A 12,350-nucleotide genomic window follows, 5' to 3' on the forward strand; every position below is an offset into this window, starting at 1 on the left:
TAAAACTAGAATTGCAGATTGCAGCAAGCCATTAAGTTTTATAAGGGAAGCCATCAATGGGACTCTCAAGGGAACAGGCACCTGGGCTCACCTAAGCCACTTGGTAGCGCCTTCTCAACCAATCACTTCCCCTCTGTTCTAGAGTCTGGGCCTACAGCCCCCACCTCCCAGCCCCCAAAATACTCTCAGGTCAGGAAGCCTTGAGGCTCAGACTATCCATCAAAATACCCCAATTCTGCTACTTTCGATTGCATTGACAGAGCCCTGAGCAAGCCGTTCTCTCCGTAAATGAAAGGGTTGGACCACATGGGCTCCAAGTTCCCATCCAACTGTGCCATTCTATACTCAGTGGCAATGTGGTTCAGTGAAAAGAGGATTGGTGGGGGCACTGGGTGGCTCGATGGATTGGGAGCCAGGCCTAGAGACTAGAGGTCCTGGGTTGCCATCTGGCCTCAGACTCTTCCTAGCTGTGTGACCCTGAGCAAGTCACTTAACCCCTTACTGCCATTTTGTCTTGGAACCAATACACGGTATTGATTCTAAGATGGAAGGCAAGGATTTAAAAAAGAGTGTTGGTTTTAGCACTGGGAGTCTGCAGCTTGAAGCCCAAGTCTGCCACTTGTTCCCATGTAACTTTGGACAGTCTCTGGCCCTTATTTCTCTCTTCTCTTAAATGATGAGGTTGTACTGGCTGACCCAAAGTATCTTTTCCCAGACTAAATCTATGATCCAGCATTAACATTCCCATCTTCAAGGGTACATGTGATCTCTTCTAATACTCTGCCTTCCCCCTTGCCATCTGGGTGAAGTTGGGAGGGCTCTGAGAGAAAGGGAAACCATGGGAGGATTCAGGGTCAGGCTTCTGAGGATCTGCGAACTAGGAGATGTCGGGGACAGATAGGTCTGAGAGACACCCCAGAGCTGAAGGAGGAGGTCTTCCTTTCATGGCACTGGGCATAAGAAGGGAATTGCTTCTCTGATGTTGAGTTGGAGCGGGGAGAAAAGTGGGGAGTGGCAAAGACTAAGATACATGTCTGGGGAAATGAAGTCTCATTCCCACTGCTGAGCCCTGGAAAAAGGGGAGTCAATCAGCATTTCCTCTACCCCCTCTTCTGCTTCAACCTACAGATGGTCTCAGTTGTCATCATTAAAAAGCCACATTGACGCTGAGATCCTGAAAGCCAGCCCTCTCCTCTTCCCTCCGTCGCAGTAGACAGTGAGACCCAAGAGCAGCTTGCCTCTACTCCCCAAGGCCCTTCAACCACAGTATGCTGCTTCGTGGCAACCTGCAGGGGCTGGGATTGGTTGATTCTCTCTAGATCTTCTAAAACCCAAAGCCAAAGCTTTGGACTTTTCCTGACCCGATCCGTGAGGTGGAAACATTTTACCTGGCATGAGGAGCCATAGAAACCAAAGGCCATGGTCCCGGAAGGGAAGCTATTTAATTCTGTTATTAATAATGATATTAATAACTCTCAATGCTATAGCATGAGGGTTGTTAACCTTTTCTGTCTGTACTTTTAAAGGCATGAAAGATAATATGTAGGATTACGAGGAAAACAAAAATTAGTGAAAAGATGTAATTTTTTGCCCACCCCAATTCACAAATCCCCTGAAATGTATCCACAAACTCCATGATAATTACCCCTGTTTTGGACTGTCCGGTTTTCACACTTACTTCCAAAAAAAAAAAAAAGCCCCAAGCCCAACATAGGTTAAGTGCAAGTGTTGTTATTTCCATTTTACAGATGAGAAATCTGAGGCTTAAAAAGATTTGCCTAAAGTGACATGATTCAGAAGTGCTGGGGTTTCACCCTGTTGTCTGAACTGTAAGCCCTCCTTGTCCTCAGACCTTAGAAGGACTGAAAGAAGAGATCCTATGATATGACTGATAAAACAGCTCCCTTGTGGTAGGATCCCCTGACTGACACCCCCAAGTTTTAACCAGTTGGCTATCTCTGCCCCTAATCTGCTATATGGTATTTTTATTGTAGGCTCTTCAGGAATCCAGAGTGAGGGGACCCCACTGAATCCCAACTCTGTGCCATCACCAGCCCCCAAGAAAAAAGAAGATGCCTATCCTGGGAGCCAGAATAGTCCCTGGGATCCCGAAAAGGGAACCTCAAGCCCCAGCAAAGATCCCCACCTAGGCATGGAACCAGGAGACCCTGAGGACTCTTCAGGGGAGGCCCATGGTGATAGGGATCTGCCTGTCCTGGCCATGCTCCGGGCCCCCAAGCCCCCTTTAATGTCCTTTCCCACACCCACCCTGGACACTTATTTCCCTGTAAATGTCAGAGATGACATGGGGTTGTCTCAGTATAGTGGAACCACACCTGCCCCAGAAATACCCCACAGCCCTTTCCCCACCTACACTGACTGGCCAGTCAAAGGGAGAGACATCCTAGAAAAGACTGGGATTAAACCAGAGATAAATGGGACTGAGTCACCTGCACCATCCACATTCCCTGGCCCCAGTCCCCAGAACAAAGGAGATCTAGAAGGTGATTCCTGGTCCCTAACTGTAGGATGGGACAGCAAGCAGCTTGAGCAAAGCAAAGAAGCTAGCCCAACTGAATATGTTGACTCCCATGAAAACCTGGGGCGAGGGTCCACTTTACCAAATGAGGAAGACACTCCATCCCCAAGGCCAGGATCTGGCCTGATGTTAAATCAAGTCCCAACTGCCCAACTTGAGACTGGAGAGGAGTCTAAGGGAATGAAGAAGTTTAATTTTCACACACCTAGCCCTTCTCCTGCTCTAGTCCTCGGAACCCAGAGCCAGCAGCTCAGCCCGGACCCCGAAGCCAGGACCGGTGAGCCTACCACGTCTCAAGAGAGGTCTAAGCTAGCAACCTCCTCACCCCAGCCAGCACCTGGAGCCGAACAATCCCTTGAACTCCCCTTGGCTACCCTGGATCTAGTCAGTCCAGTCTCTCCCCAAGAACGCAGCCCCTCGGGAGAAGTAGTCTTCATGCCCTGGACATCAGGAGCCTCAACTCTGGCCAACAACATTTGGGCCACCTCTGCCACCCCAGAAACAGAGGGAGATGACACCTCTGGAGAGGGGCAGAAGGAAGCTAGCCCTTTGTGGGAGGCCTCTCGGACCCAGGTTCCTTTATTGCCTGGTCTGGAAGAAAGTGAGCCAACCAGAGGTACGACCCAACACATACAAAGGCACGGCCTTCAGGACCTAGAGATTCCTGACCCCCAGGAGGTTGGACCGAGCTCTGCTTTGGATGCAGGGGCTCATGCTCTGGGTGAGGTTGGGAGCGGAGAGGAGTCTTCAATAATGGGAGAACTGGAAAGTGGATCATGGGCTGGAGAGAGCAACCGGAGCAATGAGGAAGGTGAGTACCAAACCAAGGCTAGGGTGACTGACCAGAGGAAAGTAGCTAGCTCCAGGTGGCAGGACCTGAGGATGGGGAAGGGAGGAGTCCATCTATGGCCAGTGCTTGGACATAGTCTCTCATTCTCTGGGCCTCTTTTGCCCAGCTCTATCAGGATATACTTTCTAGTTTATTGGCATTTTGGATTCATTTATGCTACGGCTCACAAAAGCCCTCTGTAACCATGAAGAGCTACAAAGATGTCAATCATTGTTAACCCACCACTATATTATCCTCCAATTACCCACCACAGCATGGAAGTGACTCTGAGCTCTCAAAGGCTAGGCCAGCAGAGCGTAAGCCCTGATGGAGAACAAGGACTAGACCTGTAACTTCACTTTTTCTGCAGTTTACAGACTTAGAGAGGTACCTAGCCCTAAGATTAAGTGACCTGTCCAAGGGCCACAGAGTCAGAGCATCAACCTATGACTTCCTGGCTTTGAGACTGACTCTCTATCCACTCTGCAACACTGTTCCCTATAAATACTGGCTGATCCTCAAAGTTTTGAGTAGCGAGTGGTATATGTTATGTCCAAGAATCAGCCCCTGGTTATGTTCAGAGAAATTCCCCCCAGGTGATGGCATCTTTTTATTTTTTATCATCAACAAACATTTATTAAGCCCTTTTAAAAAAAAAACTTACTTTTTGTCTTTTAAATTTTTTTTATTATTTTTTCCCCCATGATTCCATGATTCATGTTTTCTCCCTTCCCTCAACCCTTGGAGTTGACAAGCAATTCCACTGGGTTATACATATATATTATTACTCGAACCCATTTCCATACTATTCATTTTTTAAAGTGCAATCCTTTAAAATCCAAACCCCAAATTACATACCCATATAAAGAAGTGATAAATCACATCTTTCTCTCAATGTGAATAGCATTCCTTTTCATAAGTCCCACAGAATTGTCCTGGATCATTGCATTGCTATTAGTAACAAAGTCTATTACATTTGATCACAATGTTTCAGTTACTGTGTACAATGTTCTCCTGGTTCTGCTTATTTTACTCCACATCAGTTCATGGAGGTTTCTCTAGTTCTTATAGAAATCATGCAGTTCATCATTCCTTATAGCACAATAGTATTCCATCAGATGGCATCTTTTTTAACTACACAAGCTCATGAAATCATCTAAAGCATGGAGGAGTTTTGGCCCAGTTCTGACCATACTGACATGTTTTTAAAATACTGATATGGATAGGTGAGCTTTGGCCATCAAGGACTGAGTTGAATTCTGAATAGATCTTAGTGTTCTGACCAATGATCCCACTCTTTATGCCCCAGGACCTTCCCACCAAAGTCTCAATATTCATGATGCTCATCTTCAGAATTACAGGCTATCTTGTGTCAGGTTCCCTTTCCTCCTGGACCATCAAAGACCAAGGTAAACTGATCCAGAGACTGAGACCATGAAGAAAACTGGATTTTCACATACATTGGCCTTATTGCAAATAGGTTTGGGTTTCACAACTGATACCATGGCAAATTATCTCATCAGCTGGTCTGCCAAGGGGGAGGACACTAAACTAAAGGAGGTGTTGGGGTCCTAATATGTTGCTTCTCTGCTTCTAATATAATATTATATTATAATATCTGCTTCTCTGCAGTCACCACTACTAGGAAGTGCTGCTCAGGCGCAGAGCTAGAGTTAGGAAGCTTGAGTTCTAGCTCCAGCTTTTTTCTGTTTTTTTGTTTGTTTGTTTGTTTGCTTGTTTTGTTTTGTTTTTAAGTAATTTCTCAGGGGCAGCTAGGTGGCTCAGTGGATATAGAGCCAGGCTCAGAGATGGGAGGTCCTGGGTTCAAAACTGGCCTCAGACACTTACTAGCTATGTGACCCTGGGCAAGTCACTTAGCCCTCATTTGCCTAGCCTTACCACTCTTCTGCCTTGGAACCAATACACAGTATTGATTCTAAGACGGAAGGTAAGGGTTAAAAAAACGAAGTAATTTCTCTTAATAAGCAACAATTTGCCTTTTTTCTATTTGTTTCATTCTGATTTCAGTGAGTTGCTAGAACTAAATTTTGAACATCTTGTCCCAAGCTATTAATTCCCTTTCCAACTCTTCCAACTCTCTCATGTCTTTTCTAATTGTTTTCCTCTAGCACTCTTATTCCATTTATAAGATTATTTAAAACTTAAAAAAAACCAACTCTTCTGACCCTGAACAAGCAACAACTCCCATTGCCTAGCCTTTACCATTATTCTGCCTTGGAATCAATACACTGTTTTGATTCTAAGATGGAAGGTAAGGATTTTTAACAAAAACAACAACTCTTGCTTTATCCCTCCCAGGAATTCTAGTTGAATTTGTGCCCAAGCTGTGATTTTCTTTGAGGCTTTGCTTGTAGTTATTTTGGTGTCACTCTTTTCTGGGTCTGTGTCTTGAACATCTCTGCCATCATAAAAGCTTTTTTATAGTGGGATTCTTTTTTTGTTCACTCACTCAGCCAGCACACTTCTTGACTTTTGCAAGGCTCTGCTTGCTTTTGGAGGGAATTTCTGGGTTGGTCCTACTGCTGGGTTTTTTTTTTTTTTTTTTTGGAATATTGAGAATTGTGTCATTCCAGAAACTTTAGGACACATCAGGTTTGAATGTGAGCAACAAGCCTGTAGGCTTGCCTCCTCTGGAGTTTTAGTAGACTACTGTTAGACTCAGCGACTATCAATCAGCCAGCTGGAAAGCTCTGCTGGTTCATAGTGACAGAACTAAGCTTTCCTTTGGTTTTGGATTCCTGCCTTGGCTATTCATCTGTAGGCTTCAGACTGGGCTGAAGGCTGGATCTGAGACCCAACTCTGCTCTTGGGGTCCAAGCCACACAGCTGCTGTTTGCTTCTGAACTTGCTTCTCACTCAGTACACAGCCTACGAACTTACAACAGCTGCTCATCCTAGAGGACCAGGCCTGGGCACAGGTTCCCTTCCTCAGTCGGTTTTGGATCTATGAACTGGAACTGGGTAATGAGTAGCAAAACTTTCAACTGGCACCTACTGTGCACCTTGCATGAGGTCAAGGTACAAGGTCTGAGATCTTATCTTGCCTGAATTCACAGCCTCTGTCCTTCAGTCTCTGGACATTGGAATGTTTCATGTATGTTTTCACTCCTGGCCAGACCCTGTCCCTATTGTCAACAGTCCTCTTAGTATCTCTCTTTCTCTGCCAACCTGGGCTAGAGAAATGACTCATTGTGACTTTTTCTTGGATTTCTCAATCAGGGTGCAGTCTGATGTGTGTTTTCTAGATCTGTTTGGCAGAGTTTTGTTAGGGGGAGTTCCTTGATGTATTTATTCTTGCTGCTTTGCCATCTTGGCTCTGCCTCTCTAGTCCCAGCTCTAGCTCTCTCTTCATTGTATGACCTTCCATAAGTCATTTCTCCTTCTTGAACCTTAGTTATCTTGTTTTATGGCTCACCTGGTTTAATTTAGGGGAGGAAATCAGAGATCTCTAAAGCTGAGTTCCTGAGAACCTTTACCATCACACTGACTTCTGGTGGAAGACTAGCAGCAGCTAAGCAGAAGGAGACCCCCTTCTTCCACTTCAAGGGATTCATTTTTGTAGGATGCTAAATATCAGAACTAAAAGGAACCTCAGAGGGGATCTAATCCAACCACCTACTCAGCATAGGAATTTCCTACATAATCTCTCTTCCATTTACAAGGAGCTCATCATCTCACAAAGGAAGTCCATTTGGAATTCTAGAATCCTCAGGTTGGAAGGGCCTTCAGAGGTCATCATTTTATGAAATAGTCTTCAGTTACCTTACAATCCTAGGGGCTTTCCTATAGATGGTCTTCACCATCTAAAAAGTAGCACCTAGAACTATACCCAATGCTCCAGATGAAGTCTAACTAAGGAAAAATACATATGGAAAAACTGGAATTTTCTCTATTTTGTAGACCAGAATATGATCTGGGTGGCTGGGAGGATGGTGGTGCCCTCAACAGTGCTAGTTCCAGTGACTGAAAAAGGGGAAGGTTTATAGGGAAAAGACTGAGTTCAATTTTAGAAAGAGAATTATAGGATAGCCGTGTGTGGAGTGGAATTCTGGGGAGGCTTGTACCCCCAGAAATCACTCTAATAATCAGACAGGATGCTGATAGAGAAAAGTGGCTTTATTTGGAGAAAACAGCAGTGGGGTGGAGGAGAAGTAAAGGGATTCTCCCACACGAGAGGCAAAACTGTCCTCTCTTCTTCTAGGTACAATCACAGACTTTTATAATAATCCTAATGGAAGATTCTCCTCCTCCCCTCTGTCTAATCCCACAGAAGAAGGGGTTATGACATTAACAGTGTCGAGAGTGTGATTTTCAACATTTCATACCCCCTAAAGACTCCCATGATGAAGAAAAACCCGTGGCTATCATGGGGTTCCCAGCCTAGGACAAAAAGATACTTTTGAAACTCACTGTATTTTCCCTCCTTTAGCTTATCTTATAGTTTGGCTTTCTTCTTAGAGTACAAATAAACTCTTCTCAAGGTTTTTGAATATAGGTCAGGAAAACTAAAAATGTTGTGGGGTGGGGGGACAGTTTTAGTCTAAAGAATAATAATATTAAGGGGTCTTGGAAATTGGGGTTACAAGCCAAATACTACTCTGAGAATTACACCCTGAAACTCATCCCACACATCCAGTTTGAGATGATCAAAAGGAATTGGAGATGTGAGATTGGAGGTCAACAGAGAGATTAAGGCTGAATAAGTAGATATTAGAAAACTTCATAGAGATGATAATTGAATCTTGATCACCAGGTGAAATAGTATAGAAGGAGAAAAAAAGAGTCCAGGACAGAGCCTTGTAGGATGACTATGGATATCAGGAGTGACCTGGATGAAGACCCAGCAAAGAAGATTAAGAAGGAGTAGTCCAGATAATAGGAGGAGAATTAGAATAGAGCCATGTCAAAAATGACTAGAGAGGGGGCAGCTGGGTAGCTCAGTAAATTGAGAGTCAAGCCTAGAGACGGGAGGTCCTAGGTTCAAATCTGGCCTCAGACACTTCCTAGCTGTGTGACCCTGGGCAAGTCACTTGATCCCCATTGCCTACCCTTACCACTCTTCTGCCTTGGAGCCAATACACACTATTGACTCCAAGATGGAAGGTAAGGGTTTAAAAAAAATGACTAGAGAGAAGAAAGTATCAAGGGGAAGAGGATAATGGATAATGGCAAAGGTTGCAGAGAGATTAAGAAGAATGAAGACTGAGAAAAGGCCATTAGAGTTGGCAAGTAAAAACCCATTGGTATTTTCCTAGAGTAGTTTCAGTTGAATGATGAGTTCATTAATGAGACTAGAGGAAGTTAAAAAGAGAATGAGAGGAGAGGAAGTGGAGGTACCTATGTAGATAGCCTTCTCAAGGTGTTTAACCATAAGAAAGAGAAAGAAGAGACATAGGAAAGTAGCTAGTGAGGATGGATGGATCAAATGAAAGTCTTTTGAGAATGAAGAAGTTTTGGGCATTTTTATAGGAGGTAAAGAATCAGCCAGTAGACAGAAAGACATTGAAGATAAGTGAGAGTAGGAATGATAGAGGAGGCAATCTGCTGAAGAAGATGGGATAGAATAGAATCAATTGTGCATGTAGAGGGGTTTGCTTTGGCAAGAAGGGCTGGTTGCATCTTCATGTGAGACAAAGGTGACTGAGGACATAGTGGCAGAGGGCATCTGAGTAATGTGAGATGAAAAGAAGGGAAGGAGAGAGATCTCAGCAAATGGCCTCAATTTTTTTCAGTAAAATATGAAGCAAACTTATAACTTGAGAAGATGGAAGGAGAGGAACTAAGGGAGTTTCAAAAAAGAATAAAAACATTTGGAAGAGCCCTGTGGTAAGTGGGATAGTGAATTGATTAGGGAGGTGTAAAAGGATTGCCTTTCAGCACTGAGGACCCAATCTAGATTAGCATGAACTTAGAGTATAACATCAAGTTGTAGTGGCCTGAGCCAACATGGTTTTGTGATTTCTTCCACCTTCTTTCAGCAGCATGCCCATGTGATTTCACTATTATCCAGCTCACATTTTTTCCATCTTGGCCATATGAGAGACTTCATATGATGTTTACTAAAATGTAGGTTTCTACAGTATTTCCCTCATCTATCAACAGGCATTTATTAAGCAGCTACTATATACACACAGCAATCGTTGTGCTAAGTGCTAGAGATGTAAAGGGGAAAAAAAGTCCCTGCTGACAAGGAGCTCACAATCTAAGGGAGGAAACAACAACATGAAAACAACTAAGTTCATAAAAGCTATATAAAGGATAAACTGGAGATAATAAACAGAAAGGAGACATTAGCATTAAGGGGGAAGGAAATGTGAGATTTTAGTTGGAACTTGAAGGAAGCCAGAGAAATCAGGAGATGGAGGTAAAGAGGGAAAGGGTTCTAGACATGAGGAACAGACAATAAAAACACTTGGGAGTCTAGAGATGGAGTGTTTTAGCTAAGGAAAGGCCAGGAGACCCTGGCACTGGATTGAAGAATACCTGGAGGAGAGTAAGGTATAAGACAACTAGAAAGGTAGAAAGAGATCAGGTTATAAAGGGCTTTGAATGAGAAAAAGGGGATTTTATATTTGATCCTGCAGGTGATAGTGAGCCACTAGAGTTTATAGAGTAGAGGATTATTGAAAGAGTAACTGGGGGAAAAAATTAAAAGGGAACGAGGCAAACCTCACAGGACCTGTTCTTTTTTTTTTTTCTTTTTTTTAACCTTACTTTGTTTTAGAATCAATACTGCATATTGGTTCCAAAGCAAAAGAGTGGTAAGGCCTGGCAATGGAAGTTAAATGACTTGCCCAGGGCCACACATCTAGGAAGTATCTGAGGTCAAATTTGAACCCAAGACCTCCCATTTCTAGGTCTGGCTTTCTATCCATTGAGCTAACTAGCTGCCTCCAGGACCAATTCTTAATGAAATTCTGTCGACTTCTTGATCATCACTTCCTTTTCCTGCTGGTCACTTGTCATACTTTCAATAATATGCTCTAGAATTTATAAGAAATGGAAGTCGAGCTCAAGCTGCCTGCAGTTTTTATTTTCTGCTCTGCCTTCTTTGGGAAATTAGGACAGTCTTTGTCCTTGTCCAGTCCTCTTCCGCTCTCTAAGATTTTTCACAAATTACTGGTGGTGACTCAGCAATCACACCCTCTAGCTCTCTCCGAACTATGGGCTATCCTTCATTCATCAAGACCTGGGGTTTGGACTTTTCAAGGGCAACTAACTGACTTATGAGCCTAGCGGAGTGGAAAAAGACCTGGATTTGGAGTCAGAGGATATGTCAAATTTAGGCATTCAATATGGATCTGTGTGACATTGGTCCAGATGCAACCTATCTGGGCCTTAGTTTCCTCCTCTATAAAATGAGGGGGTTGGACTATATGACCTCTAAGAGCCTTTCTAGTTCTCAATCTGTGGACCTACTATCTCTTTAGTTATCTTGAAGACTAACTCCCTATTAGTTATTTTTGGTTTTCCCTTTCTAGTCCAAAGATCATTCTCCTGGCCAGGGCAAACAGAAGCCAGATAAGAACTGGGCAGCACAGTAGCCTATTATTATCTATCATCCTTTCCTCTCCGAACAATGGTTCCATCTTTTCTTTGACCTCCTTTATTCCCTATATAGGAAGAAAAACAAAACAAAACAAAAAGGCTCTCCAACCCTTTTAAATGTCTTTAACTTTCCATACCAGTCTCAGCTCATTCTTAGCTTTAGCACTCCTGCCACTGTTCTTACAGGACCACGAGAATATTGTATTCATTGCCAGTTCTTGTCCTCATCTTCTTGGTGTGTATTTTAACAATCCAAGTAGGTCAATGAGTTTCCTGTGCACCCACACTGGTCTTTTTTCTATCTCCTCAGAAAGGTTTCTCTTTGTATCTTCAGAATTCCATTCTTGAATTTCTCATCCCTTCTGCACTGATTTTTCCTGGAGGATTTTAGTCCATGGGGTCCATAACTCTTCTTTCTTGGAACCCTTCGAAGGTGCGCCAAGGATGCATATCCAACAATGCCCAACTTTCCTTCCTTCTTTATTATAAGGATTTATTATAAAATTCTAAGATGCAGTGGTTCCTCCAAGATTCCCCTCATTGCTACTCCAGCAACTGGTTGCTCCTTATTATAGAAGATTAGATCCAGAATAGAACCTCTTCCTCTTAGCTCCTACATCTTTTTGAAGGATGAAATTAGCAGATCAGCAAACCAAAGATTTAATCGCTGCTGTGCGCTAGGCAAAAAGAGAATTCAGACAGATGTTTGGATAATTGAAGGCCAAATTCTGTGCCACCATCCCAGATTTGTGGTCTGTTTTCTGATGTCTCATCTCTTTCTTTTGTTTAGTCCAAGGGGGCCTGTAATATACCTCTACAAAACTATCTTCAGTTTCTGTCTCTGTTGTTGTTCACTCAAATGCTCTGCTCCATGTTTGCTTGCCCCTTCTACTTCCTAGGTTTTTCCTCATAAGTACCCAGTATCTTTAAAAAAACAAAACAAAACGCTTACCTTCCATCTTAGAATAAATACTGTGTATTGGTACCAAGACAAAAGAGCACTAAGAGCTAGGCAATGGGGGGGTGGGGGGGAGTAATTGAGGCCACATTTGAACCCAGGACCACCCAGCTGTCTCTGATTTTGTCCCTTTTCAGTAACAGCCCATCCTAGAGCTATATTTCAGGCATGATACCCATACTACCAAGTCATACTGATAACTGTAAGATCAGATTTTCCTCCTTGCATTAGGATCACTAGTTTCTCTTACTTTAAAGAGAAATCCTAGGGGCAGCTAGGTGGCTCAGTGGTTTGATAGCCAGGCCTAAAAAGTGGATTGGGAAGTCCTGGATTCAAATCTGACTTCAGACCTGTTTAAATGGAGATTTTGAACCTTGAACTGCATCCCCATAAGTCCCATAGTATTTCCCCAAATTCCCTTTAATCTCTCCTGTGCCTCCACATTTTCATGGTCA

General features: G+C 43.4%; 1 protein-coding gene across 1 annotated transcript in view; it reads left to right on the plus strand.

Annotated features, from left to right (window-relative positions):
- Positions 1 to 12,350, plus strand: part of NCAN (neurocan) — a 78,229-nt gene that overhangs the window by 16,818 nt on the left and 49,061 nt on the right. The window contains exon 7 of the mRNA XM_044685310.1: positions 1,995 to 3,350. Coding sequence (XP_044541245.1) covers positions 1,995 to 3,350 — 1,356 coding nt within the window. The remainder of the gene's footprint in view (positions 1 to 1,994; positions 3,351 to 12,350) is intronic.

Source organism: Gracilinanus agilis, chromosome 1, assembly GCF_016433145.1.
Source record: "Gracilinanus agilis isolate LMUSP501 chromosome 1, AgileGrace, whole genome shotgun sequence".
NCBI classification, from domain to species: domain Eukaryota; kingdom Metazoa; phylum Chordata; class Mammalia; order Didelphimorphia; family Didelphidae; genus Gracilinanus; species Gracilinanus agilis.